The sequence below is a fragment of the Phyllostomus discolor genome, chromosome 1 (genome assembly GCF_004126475.2).
Source record: "Phyllostomus discolor isolate MPI-MPIP mPhyDis1 chromosome 1, mPhyDis1.pri.v3, whole genome shotgun sequence".
Taxonomy (NCBI): Eukaryota; Metazoa; Chordata; class Mammalia; order Chiroptera; family Phyllostomidae; genus Phyllostomus; species Phyllostomus discolor.
In genome coordinates, this window is record NC_040903.2 from 155,892,833 (window position 1) to 155,914,596 (window position 21,764).

At 41.1% G+C, this 21,764-nt stretch overlaps 2 protein-coding genes across 7 annotated transcripts in view; both read left to right on the top strand.

The window, feature by feature from the left end:
* Positions 1–9,569, top strand: part of GANC (glucosidase alpha, neutral C) — an 86,604-nt gene extending 77,035 nt beyond the window's left edge. For both annotated transcript variants that reach the window (XR_003684122.2, XM_028507821.2), the window contains 2 exons: positions 6,885–6,988; positions 7,575–9,569. Coding sequence is in view for 1 of the 2 variants with exons in the window: in XM_028507821.2 (XP_028363622.1) it covers positions 6,885–6,988; positions 7,575–7,684 (214 nt within the window). In the remaining variant the exon portion in view is untranslated. The remainder of the gene's footprint in view (positions 1–6,884; positions 6,989–7,574) is intronic.
* A 10,582-nt stretch (positions 9,570–20,151) lies between these two features.
* Positions 20,152–21,764, top strand: part of CAPN3 (calpain 3) — a 44,837-nt gene continuing 43,224 nt past the window's right edge. For 2 of the 5 annotated variants that reach the window (XM_028506443.2, XM_028506444.2), the window contains exon 1: positions 20,152–21,109. In XM_028506443.2, the coding sequence (XP_028362244.1) occupies positions 20,801–21,109 (309 nt within the window). In that variant the 5' untranslated portion in view covers positions 20,152–20,800. The remainder of the gene's footprint in view (positions 21,110–21,764) is intronic. The other 3 variants (XM_036032175.1, XM_036032178.1, XM_028506446.2) reach the window with 2 other exon arrangements.

Below are 21,764 nucleotides of genomic sequence, written 5' to 3' on the forward strand. Positions count from 1 at the left end.
TGTTTCCATGTCCTGGCTACTGTGAACAAAGCTGAGGTGAACACGGGGGTACAAATATCTTTTCAAGATAGTTATTTCATTACCTTCAGAGATCTACCCAGAAGCAGGGTTGCTGGATCGTAAGGTGAACACCCACCCATACTGTTTTCCATAGTGGTCATACCAGTTTCCATTCCCAGCAACAATGTACAGGGTTCTGTTTTCTCCACATTTCTACCGGCATTTGCCTGCTTGATAATTAGACATCTTAACAAGTATGAGGTGACATCTCATTGTGGTTTTGATTTGCTTCCCTGATGATTGATGATGTTGAGCACCTTTTCATGTACCTGTTGGCTTTTCATATGTCTTCATTGGAAAAATACCTATTCAAGTCTTTTGCCAATTTTTTTCATCTTATAATTATTTTATTTTACAGTTTACCAATTGCTATTGAAGTTAAGCATATTTTTTTTATTTTTTAAAAGATTTTGTTTATTTATTTTTAGAGAGGGGTAGGGAGGGAAAGAAGCATCAGCGTGTGGTTGCCTCTCGAGCACCACCTGCTGGGGACCTGGGCTGCAACCCAGGCCTGTGTCCTGACTGGGAATCAAACCGGTGACCCTTTGGTTTGCAGGCTGGTGCTCAATCCACTGAGCAACACCAGCCAGGGCTCTTTGCCAATTTCTAATTGAGTTATTTTATTTTATTTTTTGCTATTGAGTTATAAGACTTCCTACAATATTTTGGATGTTAATTATGTATTTGGACATACCCTTATTGTATATGTGATTTACAAATATTTTCTCCCATTCCATAGGTTGCCTTTTCATTTTGTTGGTGGTTTCCTTTGCTGTGGGGAAGCTTTTTAGTTTAATATAGTGTCACTTGTGTATTTTTGCTTTTGGTGTCAAGTCCCAAAATTCACCACCAAAACCAATGTCAAGTAGCTTACTCCCTATGTTTTCTTCTAGGAGTTTCATGGTTCCAGGTCTGACATTCAAATCTTTACCCTTTTTGAGTTGATTTTTGTTATGGTATAAGATAGGGATCCAATTTATTTATTTATTTGTTTATTTATTTGCATGTAGATATCCATTTTTCCCAAAACCATTTATTGAAGATACTATTCTTTCCCCATTTTATATTTCTGGGGTCTCTGTTCTGTTCCAATGATTGATGTGTGTTTTTATGCTAATACTATACTGTTTTGATTACTATAGCTTTGTAATATAGTTTGAAATCAAGCATTGTAATGTCTCCAGCCTTGTTCTTCTTTCTTAATATTGCTTTAGCTATTTGTGGTCTTTTGTAATTCTGTGGGAACTTTAGGATTATTTTTTCAATTTCTGTGGAAAATGCCATTGGAATTTTGATAGGGATTACAATGAGTCTGTAGATTGTCTTGGATAGTACAGCTGTTTTAACAATATTAATTTTTACAACCACAAATATAGGCTATCTTTCTATTTGTCTTCTTCAATTTCTTTCATCAATATCTTATGGTTCTCAGTATACAGATTTTTCACCTCCCAGAGTGAATTTATTCCTGAGTATTCTTTTTGATGCTATTATAAATATGATGGTTTTCTTAATTTATCTTTCCAATGGGCTATTGTTAATGTACAGAAACACAACTGATTTTTGTATATTGATTTTATATTCTTCAACTTTACTGAATTTGTTTATTCTAACAGTTTTTTAGCAGAGTCTTTAGGGTTTTCTATATATAATATCATATCACCCACAAACAGACAGTTTTTTTAACTTCAGCCATTTTATTAGGCGAGTGGCAGGGTACCATTATACTATTTTTATTGAATTTATTGGGGTGACACTGGTTAACAAAATTATACAGATTTCAGGGGCATAATTCTACAACACATCATCTGTACACTGTATTGTGTGGTCACCACTAGGAAATTTTACTTTTTCCAATTTGGATGTCTTTTATTTTGTTTCTTTCTTTTTCCACCTAATTGCTCTGGCTAGGGTGCCCAGCACTATTTCAATAAAAGTGGTGAGATTGGGCATCCTTGTCACCTTTGAGTATGATGTCAGTTGTGGGCTTGTCATATAGGGCCTTTATTATGTTAAGATATGTTCCTTCTATACCCAGGTTGTTGAGGGTTTTTATTATAAAAGGATATTGAATTTTGTCAAAAGCTTTTTCTGCATCACATGATTTTTTAAATTAAATGCACTGAGGTAACATTGGTTAATAATATATAAATTCAGGTGTATGAGATTATATGATTTTTATCCTTCCTTTATTAATGTGGTGTATCACATTTACGAGTGTTGATTTGTTACATTGAACCATCCCTGCATCCCAGAGATAAACCCCACTTGATGTGGTGTACAATCCCTGGAGTGAACTGTTGAATTCAGTTTGCTAATTTTTTTTTTTGAGGATTTTTACATCTGTGTTCATCAAGGATATTGGTCTGTCATTTTCTTTTCTTGTAATGTCCTTGCTGGCTTTGGTATCAAGGTAATGCTGGCCTTATACAATGAGTTTGGAAGTGTTCCCTCCTATTGTATTTTTTTGGTAAGAGTCTGCAAAGGATTTATGTTATTTCTTTAGCATTTTGTAGAATTTGCCAATGAAGCCATCTGGCCCTAGACTTTTCTTTGTTGGGAGGTTTTTGATTACTGATTTAATTCCCTTTCTAGTAATTACTCTGTTCAGGTTTTCTATTTCTTCATGATTCAGTATTGATAGGTTGTATGTTTCTAGTAATTCATCCACTTCTCTTAGTGTATCCAATTTGGTGGCATGTAATTGTTCATAGTAGTTTCTTATAATCCTTTGTATCTCTGTGGTATAAAATGTAATGTCTTCTCTCTCATTTCTGATTTTATTTGAATCTTCTCTCTTGTTTCTTGGTGAGTCTAGCCAAAGGTTTGTGTATCTTGTTGATCTTTTCAAAAATCAGCTTTCACTTACATTTCTCTTTTCTATTGTCTTTTAAGTCTTTATTTCATTTACATCTACTCTGATTTTTATTATTTCCTTCCTTCTACTAAGTTTGAGCTTGTTCTTCTTTTTCTGTTTCCTTGAGGTGTAAAGTTAAGTTGTTTATTTGAGATACTTCTTTTTTCTTAGTATAGACATTTATTGCTATAAACTTTCCTTCTTAGAACTATTTTGTTAGAAACCAAAGTATTGGTATGTTGTATTTTTATTTTCATTTTTCTCAAGGTATTTTATTTCCCTTTGATTTTTTCTTTAACCCATTAGTTATTCAGGACCATGTTATTTAATCTCCACATATTTGTAAATTTTCAGGGTTGTTTTTTTTTCATAACTGTCGTACAATTATGGTCAGAAAAGATGCTTCATATACCTTTAGTCTTCTTAAATTTGTTAAGACTTGTTTTGTGGCCTAACATAGGATCTGACCAGGAGATGTTCCATGTGTGCTGAAGAAGAGTACCTATTTCCGGCTGTCGAATGGAAAGCTTTTTATCTGTCAGGTCCCTCTGGTCTAACATGTTCAACAGAGAGTTCAAAATAATGGTGATAAAAATACCAAGGTCAGAAAGTACCTTGTCTAAGTCCAATGTTTCCTTACTGGTTTTCTGTCTGGGTGGCCTCTTCATTGTTGAAAGTGGGGTATTGAAGTCCTCTACTATTATTGTATTTCTAACTACTTCTCCTTTCACATTAATATTTGCTGTTATGTTTTAGGTACTCTCATGTTGGGTGCATAAATACTTACAAATGTTATATCCCCTTAATGAATTGACCCTTTTATCATTATATAATGACCCTTCTGTCTTGTTACAGTCTTGGCATAAACTCTGTTTTACCTGGTATAAATATCAGGAAAAAGAAAGCTACCCCTGCTTTCTTTTGTTTTTTATTTGCATAAATGTCTTTTTCCATTCCTTCACTTGCATTCTGTGTGTGTCTTTAAAGCTAAAATGAATCACTTAAAGGCAGCATATAGTTGAATCTTTTTTTTAAAGCTATCCAGCAACTCTATGTCTTTTGGTTGGAGATTTTAGTCCAAATACATTTAAAATAATTACTGATAGCTATAAACTTACTATTACTGTTTTGTTCATTATTTTCTAGATTTTGTAGTTCATTTGTTCCTTCTTCCTCTCTTTTTCTCTTCCTTTATAATTTGATGAGTCTCTGTAGTGGTATACTTTGCTTCCTTTTTGTTTATCTTTTGTGTATTTACTGTAGGTTTAGGTTTTTCGGTTTCCGTGAGGCTTACATAAAACATCTTTTAATTATAACAGTCTATTTTTAAGCTGATAAATTAATTTTGAACACATACAAAAGTTCTACATTTTTACACTCTCCTCCCACATTTTATGTTTTAGATGTCATCATTTATGTCTTGTTATAATGTATTTTCATTAAGAAATTATTGTAGTCATAATTATTTTTAATACTTGTATTAAGCTTTATACAAGCATTATAAGTGATGTACCCACAACCATTACAACATTAGAGTATTCTGGATTTAACTACATATTTATATTTACTAGTGAGTTTAGTACTTTCATATATGTTCATGTTACTAGTTAGCATCCTTTCTTTTCAGCTTGATGAACTCCCTTTAACATTTCTTGCAAGGCTGGCCTAGTGGTAATGAATTCCTTTAGTTTTTGTTTGTCTAGAAAACACTCTCTCTCCTTCGATTCTAAAGAACAACTTTGCTAGTGTATTCTTAGTTGGCAGGGTTTTTTTTTCCTTGAATATATCATCTCACTCCTTTCTGACCTACAGGTTTATAGCAAAAGATTGCTTAGTGTCTTATGAGGTGTCCTTGTACCTAACAAGTTAACTTTTTTCTTGCTGCTTTTAAGATTCTCTCTGTTTTAAACATTTGACAATTTAATTATAATGTATCTGTCTGTGGGTTCTTTAGATTCATTTGTTTTGGAACTCACTGGGGTTCCTGGATCTGGATGTCTGTTTCTTTTCCCAGGTTAGGGAAGTTTTCAACCATGTTTCTTTCAGTAGAATTTCTGCGCTTTTCTCTTCTCCTCTCCTTCTGGGACAGCTGTAATGTGTATGTTGGTCCACTTTGTGGTGTCCCATAAGTCTCTTAAGCTATCTTCACTCTTTTTACTCTTTTTCCTTTTTGCTCCTCTGATTGGATGAATTCTACTGCCCTGTATTTGAGTTCAGTGATCCTTTCTTTTACTGGATCTAATCTAATATTGAAGCCCTTCATTGAAATTTTCAGTTTGGTTACTGCATTCCTCAGCTTTTGGTTTCTGTTTGGCATTTTTTAAATATTTTCTAGCACTTTGTTGAAATTCTCACTCTGTTCATGCATTACTTTCTGACCTTGGTATTTTTATCACCATTATTTTGAACTCTCTATTGTGTAAATAACTTATCTCTGTTTCATTAAGGTCAGTTTCTGTAGACTAATCATGTTCTTTTATGTGGAAGATACTCTCTTGTTTCTTCATTTTCCTGACTCTCTGTGTTAGTTGCTATACATTAGATAAAACATCTACCTCTTCCAGTCCTAATGGACTGATTTTGTGTAGGAGATGAACTTCATCAATCAGCCCTGCCTGAGCTCCTGGTTGCTTTTCAAGCTTTTGTGATTATCCAAGCTGCCTTCTTTGTTAGTGGCTGCCAGTGGTTGAGGATATACAAAGACCCATCAGTGTTCCAGCGGGGGGAGTGCAGCCAGCACCTAGGTGCAACCTAATTAGAAGCTGGACACCCAGGCAGCAGCTATAAAAGTCTGCAGTCAAACCCCTTCCAGGGAGAAACTGGGAAGTGGGTGTTTTTGCCTGCTCCTTCTGTGCTGAGCCCTGGGGGATAGCTACAGCACACCCATCAACAACTGTGTCTGTATATAATCCTGTGGGACTGGTGAACATAAACCCTGTTAGCTATCAGCGTTAGGTGATTTGGAGGCCTATTCCTCAGGTAGGAGTCTCAAAAGCTGGGGTGCTAGAAGTGTGGTCCAAAGCCTTCACTCTTCAGGGAGAAGCTGGGAGTTGGGGTTCCCTCCCAATTGTATGGCACTGTGCTGGGGGTGGGGGTTGTGGAGAGAGTGTCTCAGCCTTTCCTACCTGTCTTGATGTGGGTTTTTTCAGCCACCACACATGTAGGGGTCGGCTAGGCTCTGGGTTTCTCTCAAAGGGAGTTGCTCCGTGTGTAGCTTTACATTTGGTTCTGTGGGAAGAGGGACATTCACCAGCTTGGTCTAGAGTTCCCTGGAGTGCTTTTTTCAGTCACTCCATGAACTTCTCTTCCTTATTATCTCCATCTCTCCTTCCTTCTTTCTCTAGAAAAATTTTTTTAAAAGAATTCAGTATAAGTCCCCATTAATCCCATTTATGCATCCATTCAACAATTCATTAAGGATCTGATTTCTTAAAATTTGATTGCCGTGTCCAAGTCACACTTGTGACATCAATGTCTTTAGGTGATTTCTCTACTAATGACTTGTTTAAAAAGAGAGATGTAGCCCTGGCTGGCGTAGCTCAGTGGATTGAGCATGGGCTGGGAACCAAAGTGTCCCAGGTTCGATTCCCAGCTAGGGTACATTCCTGGGTTGCAGGTCATAACCCCCAGCAACCACACATTGATGTTTCTCTCTCTCCCCCCCCCCCCTCTCTCTCTCTCTCTCTCTCCCCCCTCTCTCCCTCCCTAAAAAATAAATAAATAAAATGTTTAAAAAATAATAAATAAATAAATAAAAAGAGAGATGGTTTGGGCTGCTGGTTACTTAGCCCTCAGCACACAGAGTTATCTGTTTCCATCTCCTCATCCTGGTGATCATGATCACGATCTGGTCCCAGCTTCCACAGGAAAAGAAGGGAGGGGAACTAACAGGGTTGGGGTGTTGGACCTGGTAACCAGTCCAGACTCCTTTCTCTTCTTTTCCTAATGCCTTTTACATTTATTTCAGTTGTGCAGACGAGAGGGGTCATTATCCCAGCGAGTGTGTGGTGGAGCAGATCTTTGTCCTAGGCCTCAAGCAACAGCCATCTTCCGTGACCACCCACTCACCTGGTAAGGAAACACCCGGTTTGTTTTTGTAAACATGGAAACGTCTGAGGTGAAGAGGTGATTAGCCCTGAAACTGATACAATGTGCTTAGCCAAGGGCACTCGCTCTGCACTTTCTGGTAGAGGCCAAGCGCACGAGTGTCTAGGGAGCAAGGCCGTCCCGCTTCTCTTCATCGGCTGGTCTTTCTGCTCACTGTGAGCTGCTGATGTTTTTCTGAGGGAAATTAGTTTGGGTTTGAAATAATATTTTGGCTTCTCTGAATATTTTTTTAAATTGTAGGTACCTGAAGCCCTACTCAAGTTTATGGAGCTTCTTAAATGGCATAGGATGAGATACATCATTTCTAACCTACTGAATTTCTTGGACAGATAACTTTGTTCCTTACAGTTTATTTTCAACCAACCTTGCATTCAAAACAATGGAGTATATCATGTTTAAAAAATTCAAGGAATCCCATGGGTAACAGTGGTAGATCAAATTCTCCTAAGTTAATACAAGGTTTTATGACAGAAACATTTCAGATACAAAGAAAAAGGGGTTTTTTCTTAGATATTCATCAAATCTTCCCTTTTGTTGTCTTGATATTTAGATGGTAAAGATCAGCCTGTGGCTTTTACATATTGTGCCACAACGGCCACCCTGAGCCTGGAGAAGCTCTCACTGAACATTGGAACTGACTGGGAGGTCCACGTGAAGTGACAAAGAAGTGCATCTGGTGACGAGTGCGGGGAGCAGCCTGCACCCTTCAAACTTCCCCTTGGCTTTTTCTCAAGATTTGTGTCGCACACTTACTGACTTCTCTGTCTCAAAATAATCTTTCATTAGTAATCAGTTTACTAATGAACAACATATTTCAGATTTTATGTTTTTAGATGTATTAGTAATACTCCTTGTGTCAAATTCCACCTCTTCTCCTCGTCCCATGGAGCCCTGAGACACTTACAGAGTCTGTGCATCTTCCATGGCTTCTCAGGCCCTGTGGGAAGCTCTGTGTCCTGCTGAGTGGCTTCCCTTGGAGCAGGCTGGGTTTATTTCACGTGAGATGTGCATGGAGTGCGGCCCATATGTGGAAGCTTGCCTCTGGCCGTGCAGCAGAGTCGTTCTGCCTATAGCAGCTGAGGTGCTCGAGGCCCATCTCCCAGTGGACAGCAGCCTCATACCCCTCACCATTACCTTCCCCCTTAGATGTGGCAGAACAACCCTTTCCTGCGTGCACTGCACCACTGCAGCCAGCGGAGTCGTTCCCCCTAGAGGCTGGTGCGGGAGTACAAAGTGTTGCTTTCTCCATCACGCCTTTTGGGCTCCAAAGTTCCAAATTAATCTTCTTAAAATTCTAATTTCTTTATTGTTTTTATTAAATACTTCTACCAAGCAAAAAACATTTGTAACGTGAATGAGCTATAATTAATAATAATAAAATACATAGCATGTCCCCACCACTGAACCTCATAAATAGAATGTGTGACTTCAGCAAACTTGCCGTGGGCACAAAACAAGTATGACCAAAAAACATGGCAACAAAAATGAATTATATTTAAATGCAACATCTTTAAAAATCAAAATTAATGTAAAAAATCCATGATGAACAAGATATCGAAATTTTAAATACAGACAGGGTCAGCATTACTGAGTTCTCCTTTTGCCTCTGGCTCCAGGATGCCTTACTGTGGGACAGAACAACACCACATACCCATTCCTCAGGATGCTCCCTGCTCTGAAGCCCCAGTGACTTCCTTCTGCCTGCTACAGCATCTGCAGGGAGCCTCATGTCCTCAGCGCTCTTCAACACACACGTTTCTAATCAGGCTTTTCCCCCTTAGCAACTTGCCAACTGCTGCCTCTATGACTTCTGTTTCCTGGTCCCCAACCCCCACTCTTTTCCCTCCGCCTAGACACATCTGACCATCTGTCAAGGCCGAACTCAAATATGACTTTCCCATTAAGCCTTTCCAACTACCTTAACACCCCCACCATTCCCCTGTACCCATGAGCAGTGATTAGCCCCCCCTCTGAAATCCTGCCCCAGTTATAACGTGTGTTCTTACTTAGCATTCTCAGGGATCACGCCTTAAGGTTTCAGGTGTGTCTGCCTTGTTCCTCTACTAGACTGTATGTTCCTCAAGAGCATGTTATAAGTGTCTCATAGCTGCCAGAGCACCATTATACTTGGCTTTGAGTAACTATTGACTATAACTGGTTAACTCATGGATTTGGTTGATTAAAAAGTGAGAGTTGAATATATTTGTTTCTGATTTACTTTTTTGACATAGGACTCTTTCCTCCAGAAGTAGTAAACATAGTGCATTTCCTTGTGTACGCATTTCATTGTATCAGTTGAGATTGGAGTTTAGCACCATATATAAGCTCACATAGACACACGCAGATTTTTTGCTCCTATTTCTGTAAGTTTTGCAATTAAGGAGAAAGAAGCCTATATTAGTTGAAGTTGTATTTCCCAGCTTCAAATTTCCCTTGCCAGCCTACAGTAGGCTTAACCTGAAAACTGTGTGCTCTTACCTACTAAAAATGATTGTTCTTTAATAGCATTTAAAGTGAGTAATTAAGACCTATATTCACATCAACATTTATTGCATGTCTATTCTTCTGTTTAAAATATTTTTGGAGGAAGGAATGAAGAACTAGTAGAGTAAGTTAGTGAAGAACAGCTCTGTCTTGACCCAGAGCTATAGCGAAACATTTCACTGGAGACACTGAGTGGAGAGAAAGATAGTCTGGGTGTTTTTAATTGTTTTCTGCTCTTTACTGCTTCTCACATTGTACCCACCTCCTATTTCTGAAGCTATAAGCCAGAGAGTTGTGCGGGGCTGAGCTGGCCTGCAGGTGTTGTTACCTTGTATTTCTTGATGTGTTTTCTCAGGGAATTGGATTTTATGTCAGAAACTAGGACCATTTCAACAGAGCTTCAAACAAAGCTCGAAAATAAACACATGATATATCTTTCCCTCAAGATTTAAATGCCTGGCTTCTGGCCAAGATGGAGGCATAGGTAGACATACTGTGCCTCCTTGCACAACCAAGATAGGGACAACAACAATCTAGAAACAGAATAACAACCAGAACTGACAGAAAATTGAACTGTATTGAAGTCAGACAACCAAGAAGTTAAAACAGACACATTCATCCAGACTGGTAGGAGGGGCAGAGTCAGGCAGCCAGGCACAGGTCATGGTGCAGAAAGCAGAGAGCTTTGGGACCAGGCGTGTAGGGCTTCCAGGGCGAGTAAGACCTCAGTGGGTGGACCCTGAGCGCACAAGTGGCAGCTGGCAGACCCCAGCTGAGGGGTGGCAACCAGCAGACCCAGTGAGGTGGGAATTGTGAAGCAAGGCACTGCTCACAACCGAGGATCACAGCGCTGGGAAATAGAGCCTCGGGACACTGATTGAAAACACCTGTGGGGGTTGGGGCACAAGGAGATACTCCCAGCCTCACAACAGAGGTCCTTGGAAAGTCCTACGGAGTGCACAAGCCCACCCACACAGGAGTTGGCACCAGAAGGGCCCAGTTTGCTGGGAGGAAGCGGCAGAAGGGACTAAGGTCTGATGGAGAGCAGAGCAAGTGCCATTGTTCCCTCTTGGACCCCACCCCCCCTTACAGAGTCACAACTCAGCGACTGGGGTGTCCTGCCCTGGTGAACACCTAAGGCTCTGCCCCTCATACCTAACATGCACTACCAGACCAAAAGGAAGGGAAAAAAAAAGATGGCTCAAACAGAATTGAAAGCCCCAGAGTCAGTTTTTTAAAGCAACCTAGAGATAGCCAACCTATCAGATGCACAGTTCAAAACACTGGTGATCAGGATGCTAACAGAATTGGTTGATTTTGCTCGCAAATTAGATGAACAAATGCAGGCTATGATAAGAGAAATGAAGGAAAATGCACAGTGAACCAATAGTGATGGGAAGAAAATGGACTCAAAACAATAGAGTGGACCAGAAGGAAGAAAGAAACAATCAAACAGAAAAGAATGAAGAAACAAGAATTCAAAAAAATGAGGAGAAGCTTAAGAACCTCCAGGACATCTTTAAACTTTCCAACATCCGAATTATACGGATACCAGAAGAAGAGGAAGAGCAACAAGTGGAAAAGTTATTTGAACAAATAATAAAGGAGAACTTCCCCATTCTGGCAAAGGAAAAAGACTTCCAGGAAGTCCAGGAAGCTCAGAGAGTCCCAAAGAAGTTGGACCCAAGAAGGAACAGACCAAGGCACATCATAATTACATTAGCCAAGGTAAAAATGAAGGAGAGAATCCTAGAAGCAGCAAGAGATAAGGAGACAGTCACCTACAAAGGAGTTCCCATCAGACTGTCAGCTGATTTCTCAAAAGAGACCTTACAGGCAAGAAGGGGTTGGAAAGAAGTATTCCAAGTCAAGAAAGAGGAGGACCTACATCCCAGATTGCTCTATCTAGCCAAGCTTTCATTTAGAATGGAAGGGCAGATAAAGTGCTTCTCAGATAAGGTCAAGTTAAAGGAGTTCATCATCACCAAACCCTTATTATACGGAATGTTGAAGGGACTTATCTAAGAAAAAGAAGATAAAAAACATGTATAGTAAAATGACAGCAAACTCACAATTATTAACAGCCACAACTAAAACAAAAACAAACTAAGCAAACATCTAGAACAGGAACGGACCCACAGAAATGGAGAACACATGGAGGGTTAGCAACAGGGAAGTGGGAGGAGGAGAGAGGGGGAAAAGGTACGGAGAATAAGTAGCATCGATACTTATCGATGCTAAGTAGGTAGGTAGGTAGAAAATAGGGAGAGGGCAAGAATATGAGAAATGTAGAAGCTAAAGAACTTATGACACATGGACATGAACTAAAGGGGGGGAATGTGGGTGGGAGAAGGTGTGCAGGGTGGAGGGGAATGAAGGGGTTAATGGGGCAACTGGAATAACATAATCAATAAAATATATTTTTTTTAAAAAAAGACTTAAATGCCAAGGAATGACTTGACAAATCAGTTTAAAAACAGAAACTGCTCTATAAAAATATGGACAAAAGCAATCACAAACACAAAAAATGAAATAGATGACATAAGCATGAAAGATGCTCAGTCTCATTAATAATTAAATACATGATTTTTTTGCCTGATTGGCCAACATTAAAAAGAGTAAAAATGTTCAGCGCTGGCACTGGTGTGGGGCAGAGGCATTCCTGTGAATTGCTGGTAGAATCTGAAGTAAGTGTGATCTTTCAGTATGGCAATCTGGCAGTTGTATCAAAAATTTTAATTTGCATGCTCTAACTCAGTAATTCCACTTGAGATAAATCACTCATAGCTACTAATTGCATTGTAGTTTATACTGTGGAAAACTAGAAATAAGCTAAATGTCCTTTACCAAAGGATTGGTTAAATATAGTTCTTTCGCACAGTGGAATATTATGCGACCATTATAATAACAATCTATATATATCAATACAGAGCAATGTTTTTGATTAAATATTTACTGAGTGATCCTTAAGTAAATTTTTTTAATGATTTTATTTATTTTTAGAGAGGGGGCAGGAGGGTGAAAGAGAGGGAGAGAAACATCAATGTGTGGTTGTCTCTCATGTGCCCCCTACTGGGGACCTAGCCTGCACCCCAGTCATGTGCCCTGACTGAGAATCGAACCTGCAACCCTTTGGTTTGCAGGCCAGCACACAATCCACTGAGCCACACCAGCCAAGGCTCCTTTAAGTAAAACTTATAATGAACAAACCAAATTTGAGGGATGTGAAGTTTACAAAAACTTCACATCTGAGTTTCTCACATCTGAGAAACTGTTCCAGATTGAACAGGGGCACCAAAGAAACACACCAGCAGATGTGTGATCCTGGGCTGGCGTCTGGGCCTGTAAGGAAAGGACACTATTGGGACAGCTCTCAAAATTTGAGTGGGACCTTTTGATGACCTGCTAATTTTCTTAATTTGAAGGGTAGTACTGTGATTATATAGAAGAATTCCCCTTTTTTTAGGAAATACATACTGAAGTATTAAATGGTAATGGGCCATCATATTTCTAATTAACTCCTATGTGGCTCAGAAGAAAACTTATAAGGTAGAAATAGAGACAAAGAGAGAAAATGGGCAAAATGTGTTAAAATGTTACAATTGAAGAATCTGGGCAAAGCATATACAGGAACTGTCTATACTATATTTTCAACTTTCTTATAAGTTTTAAATTATTTCAAAGTCAAAACTTTTCAAAAAATGGTGCTGGGCCATGCTCTATAATATCTAGTACTTTTGAAAAGTTTGGTTTGAGTTTCGAATTTGGGCTTCCAGCCAAGATGGAGGTGTAGGTAGATACATGTTGCTTCCTCACATAACCAAAAGAAGGACAATAACCAATTTAAACACAAAAAACAACCAGAACAATCAGATAATCAAACTGTATGGAAGTCTGACAGCCAAGGAGATAAAGAAGAAATATTCGTCCAGACCAGTAGGAGGGGCGGAGACAGGCAGCCGGGGCAGAGAGGACACAGCAAGGCGGCAGCAGAGGGCTGGGTGGTAACACATTCACATGTGGATAAACCAGGAAGAACAACTGGGGAGCAAGACAGACTACACAACCCAGGGCTCTGGTGTGGGGAAATAAAGCCTTAAAACCTCTGGCTATAAAAACCTGTGGAGGTTGTGGCAGCAGGAGAAACTGCCAGTCTCACAGGAGAGTCCACTGGAGGGACCCACAGATCCTACAATGTACACAAACCCACTCACCCACGAATCAGCACCAGAAGAGCCTGGTCTGCTTGTGAGTAGTAGGGGAAGTAACTAAAAGCAGGGTGAGATCCAAGCAAGTGGCACTGTTCCCTCTCTGGCCCCTCCCCCACATACAGCACCACGACACAGTGAAGTGTGTTGCTCTGTCCTGGCCAATACCTAAGGCTCTGCCCCTTACAACATAACAGGTGCACTGAGACAAAGAAATATGGCCCAAATGAAAGTAAGGATCAAAACTCCAGAAAAATAATAAAGTGACAAGGAGCTAGCCAACCTATCAGATGCAGAGTTCAAAACACTGGAAATCAGGATGCTCACAGAATTGAATATGGTTGCAAAATAAAGGAAGAAGAGAAGGCTATGCAAAGTGAAAGAAAGTATACAGGGAACCAACAGTGAAGGGAAGGAAACCGGGACTCAAATCAAAGATTTGGAACAGGAAGAAATAAATATTCAACCAGAACAGAAAGAAAAAACAAGAATTCAAAAAATGAGAGGCTTAAGAGCTTCTGGGACAACTTTAAAAGTTCCAACCTCTGAATATAGGAGTGCCAGAAGGAGAAGAAGAAGAGCAAGAAATTGAAAACTTATTTGAACAAATAATGAAGGAAAACCTCCCCAATCTGATGCAGGAAATAGACATGCAAATCCAGGAAGCTCACAGAGTGACAAAGAAACTGGACCCTAGGAGGAACACACTAAGACACATCTTAATTAACTTACCCAAGATTAAAGATAAGGAGAGAATTTTAAAAGCAGCAAAAGAAAAGGAGACAGTTCCCTACAAAGGAGTTCCCATAAGACTCAGCTGGTTTCTCAAAAGAAACCTTCCAGGCAAGAAGCATCTGGAAAGAAGTATTTGAAGCCATGAAGGCAAGGACCTACATTCAAGATTACTCTATCCAGCAAAGCTTTCATTTAGAATGGAAAGGCGGATAAAGTGCTTCCCAGGTAACGTAAAGTTAAAGGAGTTCATCATCACTAAGCCCTTATTATATGAAATGTTAAAGGGATTTATCTAAGAAAAAGAAGATGATCAAAACTATGAACAGTAAAATGACAATAAACTCACAACTATCAACAACTGAACCTAAAAAAAAAAACAAAAACAAAAACAAACTAAGCAGACTACTAGAACAGGAACAGAATCACAGAAATGGAGATCACATGGAGGGTTATCAGTGGGGAGGGGGACAGAAGGAGGGGAAAGGTAAGGGAATAGGAAGCGTAATTGCTACGTTCAAAATAGACAAGGGGAGGTTAAGAATAGTATGGGAAATGGAGAATCGAAAGAACTTATATGTATGACCCATGGACATGAACTAAGGGGGAGGTGAGGAATGGTGGAGGGAGGGGGATATAGGGCAGAGGGGGATAAAGAGGAAAAATAAAATGGGACAACTGTAATAGCATAATCAATACAATACACTTTTTAAAAAGTTTGGTTTAAGGTTTACAAGCTGTGTATGTAAACAGGATGAAAAATGGAGTCAATTATGAACTCCAGTACAAGAAAATTTCTGATAATGCAGGCTGCTTTGTAATCTTCATCTGAGCAGCTGCTCTTCACCTGAAAAATGCTGGGCCAAGCCAAATCCTCTACTTCAGGGAATACACATACCATCCTCTGAGCACCAGGCCAGCAGCTCCTGACCCTGCACCACAGAGGTCTTGTCTGACCACAGGAGCTGACCAGGGGGCCTTCAGGATGGTATTTACACTGGGAGATAGAATAGAATACATGTTTATGGCGGGCATTTATTTAGGGCAAATACCTGGAGAGTGGCCAGGGAAAGTCCTTTACACATTTGGAAGGCCAGTGTGACCACCTTTCTTTTTGCCCCAGATCTAAATCATCCCACAGATCAGATCCTGGCTCTGGTGTACCCGGGTGGTCAGTTCCTGACAGAAGTGAAACCAGAATGTGGGTTCCAGTTAGACTAGGTACCAAGACATTGCCTGCCCAAGGAGACTGGTTTCATTTAAGATTGACCCATAGGATTAATTATATTCTGGGGTACAGCTCACTGCAGAACTAAGTAAGCTCCATGGCCATAGTCTCACGTATCAACACGATCAGAGCCAAGCCCGGATTGGGCCATGCACCTAAATGCTCCCTAGAGCAGAAAGCACAGCTTGTCACTATAGTTTTGCTGTAAAGTTGTGCTGTGCCTTGTGTCCTGGTTAAGTAAAACTCACCAATCAGACCACTTAAGCCATAGGAGAGACTGCAGTTCTAAAGTCTGGTCTGTGTGCAGAATTCCTTTACTTTTTCACATTCCTTTCAGTACCAGGGTATTATAATAATAGGCAGCAGAAACATAATCAAAACACATAAATATCTGAAGCTTAATGGTTTTTAGCTCATAATTGGCCATCCTATCTAAAACCCTTCTTAGTAATGGAATTCCGGTGACAATGTCAGGCATTCCACTCAGGTTTTAAGGTTTCCATCTACCAAATCCTTGGAATGTCCTGCACGATACCAGTGGGGGCACTCTAGACTAAAATAATTTCTCAGCCCAGGGACTAGAAAGACAACAGCAGCTCCACTGAAAACAGAAACACACATTAACCACAGACTATGAGGCCATACACCTGGCATTCTAGGAGAAATAGAGGAGACACTGGCATCTGATATCAGATCTGCCCGTCCTGTGACCAGGCTTGCTAAAGACGAGAACCACAGCAAGGCCAGCCAGAACCAGGCAGCTACTTGACAGTTGTTTCCAGCAGGGCTGATGGTGTGAGGTTCCTCTCCAGTCAGACCTAGGGAAAGGGAAGCCCCAGCGATCTATATGCAAGTATCCAGGGATCATCTGCCTAATTCATGTTACTGGAGTCTTGGTCATGCATTTACTCCTTCACTAGAAAGCAGGAGGCCTGGGGCCTAGTTTGGCTCTGCAGTGAACAAGCTGAGTGGTCTTTGCTTTGTCATTTTAATCTCTCTAGGCCTTGGTTTCCTCATTTGCTAAACAAAAGAGATAATCTCCACAACTCTGTGAGTTTTCCATGACTTAACTGTAAAATACAGCCCATATCTCAAGCCTCCTTGGTTCTAAAATGGAATTAATCAAACCTGCAGGGTTGCTGTACAAATTAAATATTTTCTATGTGTGTAGAGAGGAAAAAATAGTAACTTGACTTTGGAGAAATCTGATAGGCACCATCTTAGCCGAGGAATCGAGGCTGACATCACCTGTTATAAAAGACATCAATATCATGGACCTCTGGATATGCTTTAATGAGGAGGGCACATGACCCCTGTAATATTCTTCCCCCAAATCCATAGCCTTAGCCTAATCATGTGAAAGCAGCAGACAGGTTTAACTCAGGGGACATTCTACAATATGACTTCAGAAGTGCCAAGGTCATGAGGGAGAAAGGCTATGGAACTGTCAGAGATCGAAGAACACTAAGGAGTTCTGACACATGCAATTCAGGGTCCTAATTTGGATCCTGCAACAGAAGGAAAAAAAATAACATTAGTGGAAGCACTGAAGAAATCCAAATGTGTCTCATAGTTTAGTTAATAGAATTACGCCAACATGAATTTCTCAGTTCTGATCATTGCACCATGGTTAGGTAAGGTGTAAACACTAGGGGAAGCTGGGTAAAGTGTATGCAGAAACTCTGTACTACCTTTTCAATACTTTTGTAAGTCTAAAATTACTTTTAAATTAGAATTTTTAAAAGATTTTATTTATTTATTTTTAGAGAGGGAAAGGAGGGAGAAAGAGAGAGAGAGAAAAACATCAATGTGCGATTGCTGGGGGTTGTGGCCTGCAACCCAGGCATGTGCCCTGACTGGGAATCGAACCTGCAGTGCTTTGGTTCACAGCCCATGCTCAATCCACTGAGCTACACAAGCTAGATAAATTAGAAATTTTTTAAACCATGTGATGTAGCTGGCTTATTACTAGGTTCTTATTGAATGCTAGGTATTATTATACTCATAAGCAAATACATGGCTTCCAACAGTGTTGAATCAAAGCAGTATTTACTGGTGGAAAAGACAGTGATACAGAGCCATTAATTGGCCTTTTTGTTGCAATAGATATCATTCCAGCCATAGTGGTACTGCATAACCTTGACTAAAATATTTTATAAAAACTAGTTCCCTGGCTGGGTAGCTCAGTTGTTTAGAGTGTTGTCCCAAAATGCCAAGGTTATGGGTTCAATCCCTGGTCAGAGTACATACAAGAATCAGCCAACGAATGCATAAATAAGTGGAACAACAGCCCTGGATGGTGTGGCTCAGTGGATAGAGTGCTGGCCTGAGAACCGAGGAGCTGCCAGTTCGACTCCCAGTCAGAACACATGTCTGGGTTGTAGACCAGGTTCCTAGCTGGGGGGGTACGGGAAAGGCAATCACACTTTGATGTTTCTCTCCCTCTTTCTCCCTCCTTTCCCCTCTCTCTAAAAATAAATAAATAAAATCTAAAAAAGAAAAGTAAGTGGAACAACAAATCAACATTTCTTGCTCCCCACACCTTCTTCTCTCTAAAATCAATCAATAGATTTAAAAAAAAATTTTTTTAACTAGTTCTTTATCCTAGAAGAAGCTTCTGGAATTGAAACATGCAGCTGTTATATGGTCATTATCTGCCCTTTGTTCATGAGCTCAGATTGGATTTTTCCCTGATAGCATGCATTTCTACAGCTGGGTAGCTGAATAAACTCTGAGTTTAGACCTGCTAATCTGAGAGGGGGTTAATTTATCCACAGCAACTGGTAGAGCAAAATAAATAGCACTCACCCTGTGTGTTTGATATTCCCATCCTTCTATGATTAGAGATCCATTTCTGTCACATACTTGTCTTAGTTACTAACAGATGGAGCTGGCTTAGGCAGCTGAGAAAGGAAAGATCAACATGTGTGTGGCCCAGAGGCAGCTCCTCCCCCAGGGGCAAATCAGCCAAGAAACTTTTATTGCATTGGCCAAGCAATAAGAAGTGTAAGAAATTTCTCCTCACATAGGAAAATGTTACTCAGCAGAAATACAACACATTTTTATTAGGAGCCTTCTATAGATGCCTAACTCTGGAGGTGGAATGGGGACCCAGTTCCACCTTCACAGAACTTACTCTTGCAGGCAAATAGGAAGCTCAGTAAATAGAAACAATAAAACGTGGGTCAGTGCTGGGAATTTCAAGGTGGAACGGACAGAGCACTGAGCTGGAACTCAATCATATGAAGATAGGAAAGAAAATTCCTCCCCCCATTTGCTTTCCATGCCATTGGTGAGCTTGAAGGTGGGAGACATTCTTTTCAGAGGCTCTTTTAATGCAGGCAGGCAGACAGGCCTCTGATTGGAGGCACTGTGACCACATGATCCCGGGCAGATCACAGCTGTCCAGGGGCTGTGCACGCGGAAGACGTTCATGCCACAGAGTGAGTGCTGATTTTCTCCAATGAGTGACTGTCATTCAACCTGATCTAACCTCCAAGTAATAGGAAATTCAGGTCATCTCTAACAGCTCTATTTATTGAGCGTTTAAGGCAATCCTGGCATTATTTTAAATGTTTTACAAAGCTTAATTTTTATAACTGCATAGCAGAATGACTATCATTGTACCCACTTTATAGGTGAGAAAACTGAGCCACAGGAAAAAAGAAAGAAGTAACTCACCGAAAGTTACATGGGCACTGCCAGTGAGCAGCAGGCCCAGACTCTGAAGCGAGGCAGTCAGCCTTCGGAGGCTGCCCTTCTCTCTGCCTTTCCAAGAGCAGCAGTAAAAACCTTTGGGCCTTTCCTCAGAGGGCCAGGAGGACAGGCTGATGGCTTCTACAAGGAGCAGCTCCAGACACAGGGCTCCTCAAAACTGCAACCACAGGGGTCCTGAGCCTGGTAGTACTCCCTATCTCACATCCCTCTTCTCTCACAGCCTCTAACCTTGGGAGCAGGCTGGGCTGCAGTCTGGGACAAGCACTGACTCAGCCACACTTGGAATGTGGCCATTTCCCTTCAGTCTGAGTCGCAGCTACTGTGGGTAGAAGAAAAGGTGGAGGGCAGGCGGGAACTTCCGCTCCCCAGCGCCACTGGGCTCCCACCCAAAGCTGGGAAGCCAGCTTCTTTGGAACAACATCCTGGGACTTGACCACCAACTTGGTTCAGTAGCCAATCCCACCTCTGACTCAGATGACTAACGTGGTGTGCCTGGGGAATCGGTATTCAGGGGCACTTTTGGTGATAGTTTTGGTCCCAGTGTTTATCCTGGGGGCAGGGAGACACGAGAGGTGACTAGGTCAAGTGGGCCAGAAGAGACAACCGAGGACTCTGCTGAGCGGCATATTCCGCTCAGACAGTTCCACTCAACGCTGACACCAGAACATTCTAGAAGAGATACCAAATCCACATTGAAATGATGTGATATCCCAGAGTTTTAGAAAGTAAAAATCGTACTCTCAAAAATGCCTAGAATCCTCCTACAATTCAGTATCTCACCCTTTTTAGCTTTTTTTTTTTTCAGTAATGTCTTGCCATAATTTTGTGGCCACCGATCTGATACTCTGGTAATGGCCAGTTCAATAACGCGTCAGCAGTTCTTTGGTGGTTTTCTCTGCTCAACTTACTCAGATATTTTCCCTTCATTCCCTGACACCAGCACTTAACAGTGACACATAAATGCCCCTAGCCAGGTCCTTCTTCCGTGAGCGCGCAGTCAAGCTGCAGGCTCGCCTCACTTTTGCTCTCCTACTCATGATCTTGCATGTCTATTTTTAGTTCTCCTGGCTCAAGCTTCCTCAGGCCACTGAAACACAACTCTCACTCTCTTTCTCTCCCTCTGGCATGCACGCTGCTGGTGGGAGCCCCCCCAGGTAAAAACTGGGGCCTAAACCCTTTGGTGCTTCTTCCTCAGGGAAACTCGTGGCTTTGGGATCACCGACCAGTTTTTAAGATGAACACAAGCCGGACGACTTTCTGATGGGCTTTAAACTTTGAATTGGATGTGGACATTTTTCTCTCAGGAGACAGAATCACTCCAACTTCCCTTTTGTGCTCGCTTCCTTTCCTTGAAGGTAGCTGTATCTTGTTTTCTTTAAAAACCTGTTCCTTCCACATTTGCCTGCCATGCCGACTGTCATTAGCCCGTCTGTGGCCCCACAGACAGGGGCTGAGCCCAAGTCCCCAGGGCCAATTCCCCCACCGGCCCAGGGCAAGACCACCACGGCAGGGGGCGGCAACCCAAGTGGCATCTATTCAGCCATCATCAGCCGCAATTTTCCTATTATCGGAGTGAAAGAGAAGACATTTGAGCAGCTTCACAAGAAATGTCTAGAAAAGAAGGTTCTTTACGTGGATCCCGAGTTCCCACCAGATGAGACCTCTCTCTTTTATAGCCAGAAGTTCCCCATCCAATTCATCTGGAAGAGACCTCCGGTGAGTAGCTTACTGGTTGCTGTCATCCCCTCAGGATGGTTGGGTTTTTTTGCCTCAGAGAAGTAAGTCCTCCCACTCAGCACCTCCCCACAGCTTCTCGGTGCGCATGGCGCAGGGGGGAAGGGTCCTGGCAGCAGCTCCTCCAGGCTCTGTCTTCTGGGCAAGGCAGGGCTGCCTGCCTCTCTCTCTCTCTCTCCTCAAACAACATTTTGCTTTTTGTAAAAGCAATTGGAACTCAGTTTAATGCATCCTATAAAAGTAAATATTCCTTTCCTAGAACATATTCCAAACAGTCCAGATCTTGCCTCTCTAGTTAAATCTCTTGCACCTTTATAAGAACTCTTCAATTTCTCGGGCTACAGTCACGATGTTTACTTCATTTTGCCTGTAGCCATGTCTTTCTGATCACAGAAGTCCTGGAGAGAGGGCAGTAGCAGGCAAAGACTACTTTTTCATGCATAAAAGGTTAGGATTAGAAGGAGAAGCCCTCGCAATTGTTTTATCCATTTACCTTGCCTCACCAGTGAGGAAATAAAGGCCAGAGCAAAGCACATAGCCAGTGAGCACATGACAGCCCTTCCTCTCTCAGCTGACTCTCCCAGCCTCTGTGTTTCATCCACCGTGATCCACCAGAAGGAAAACCATATTCCCCTGG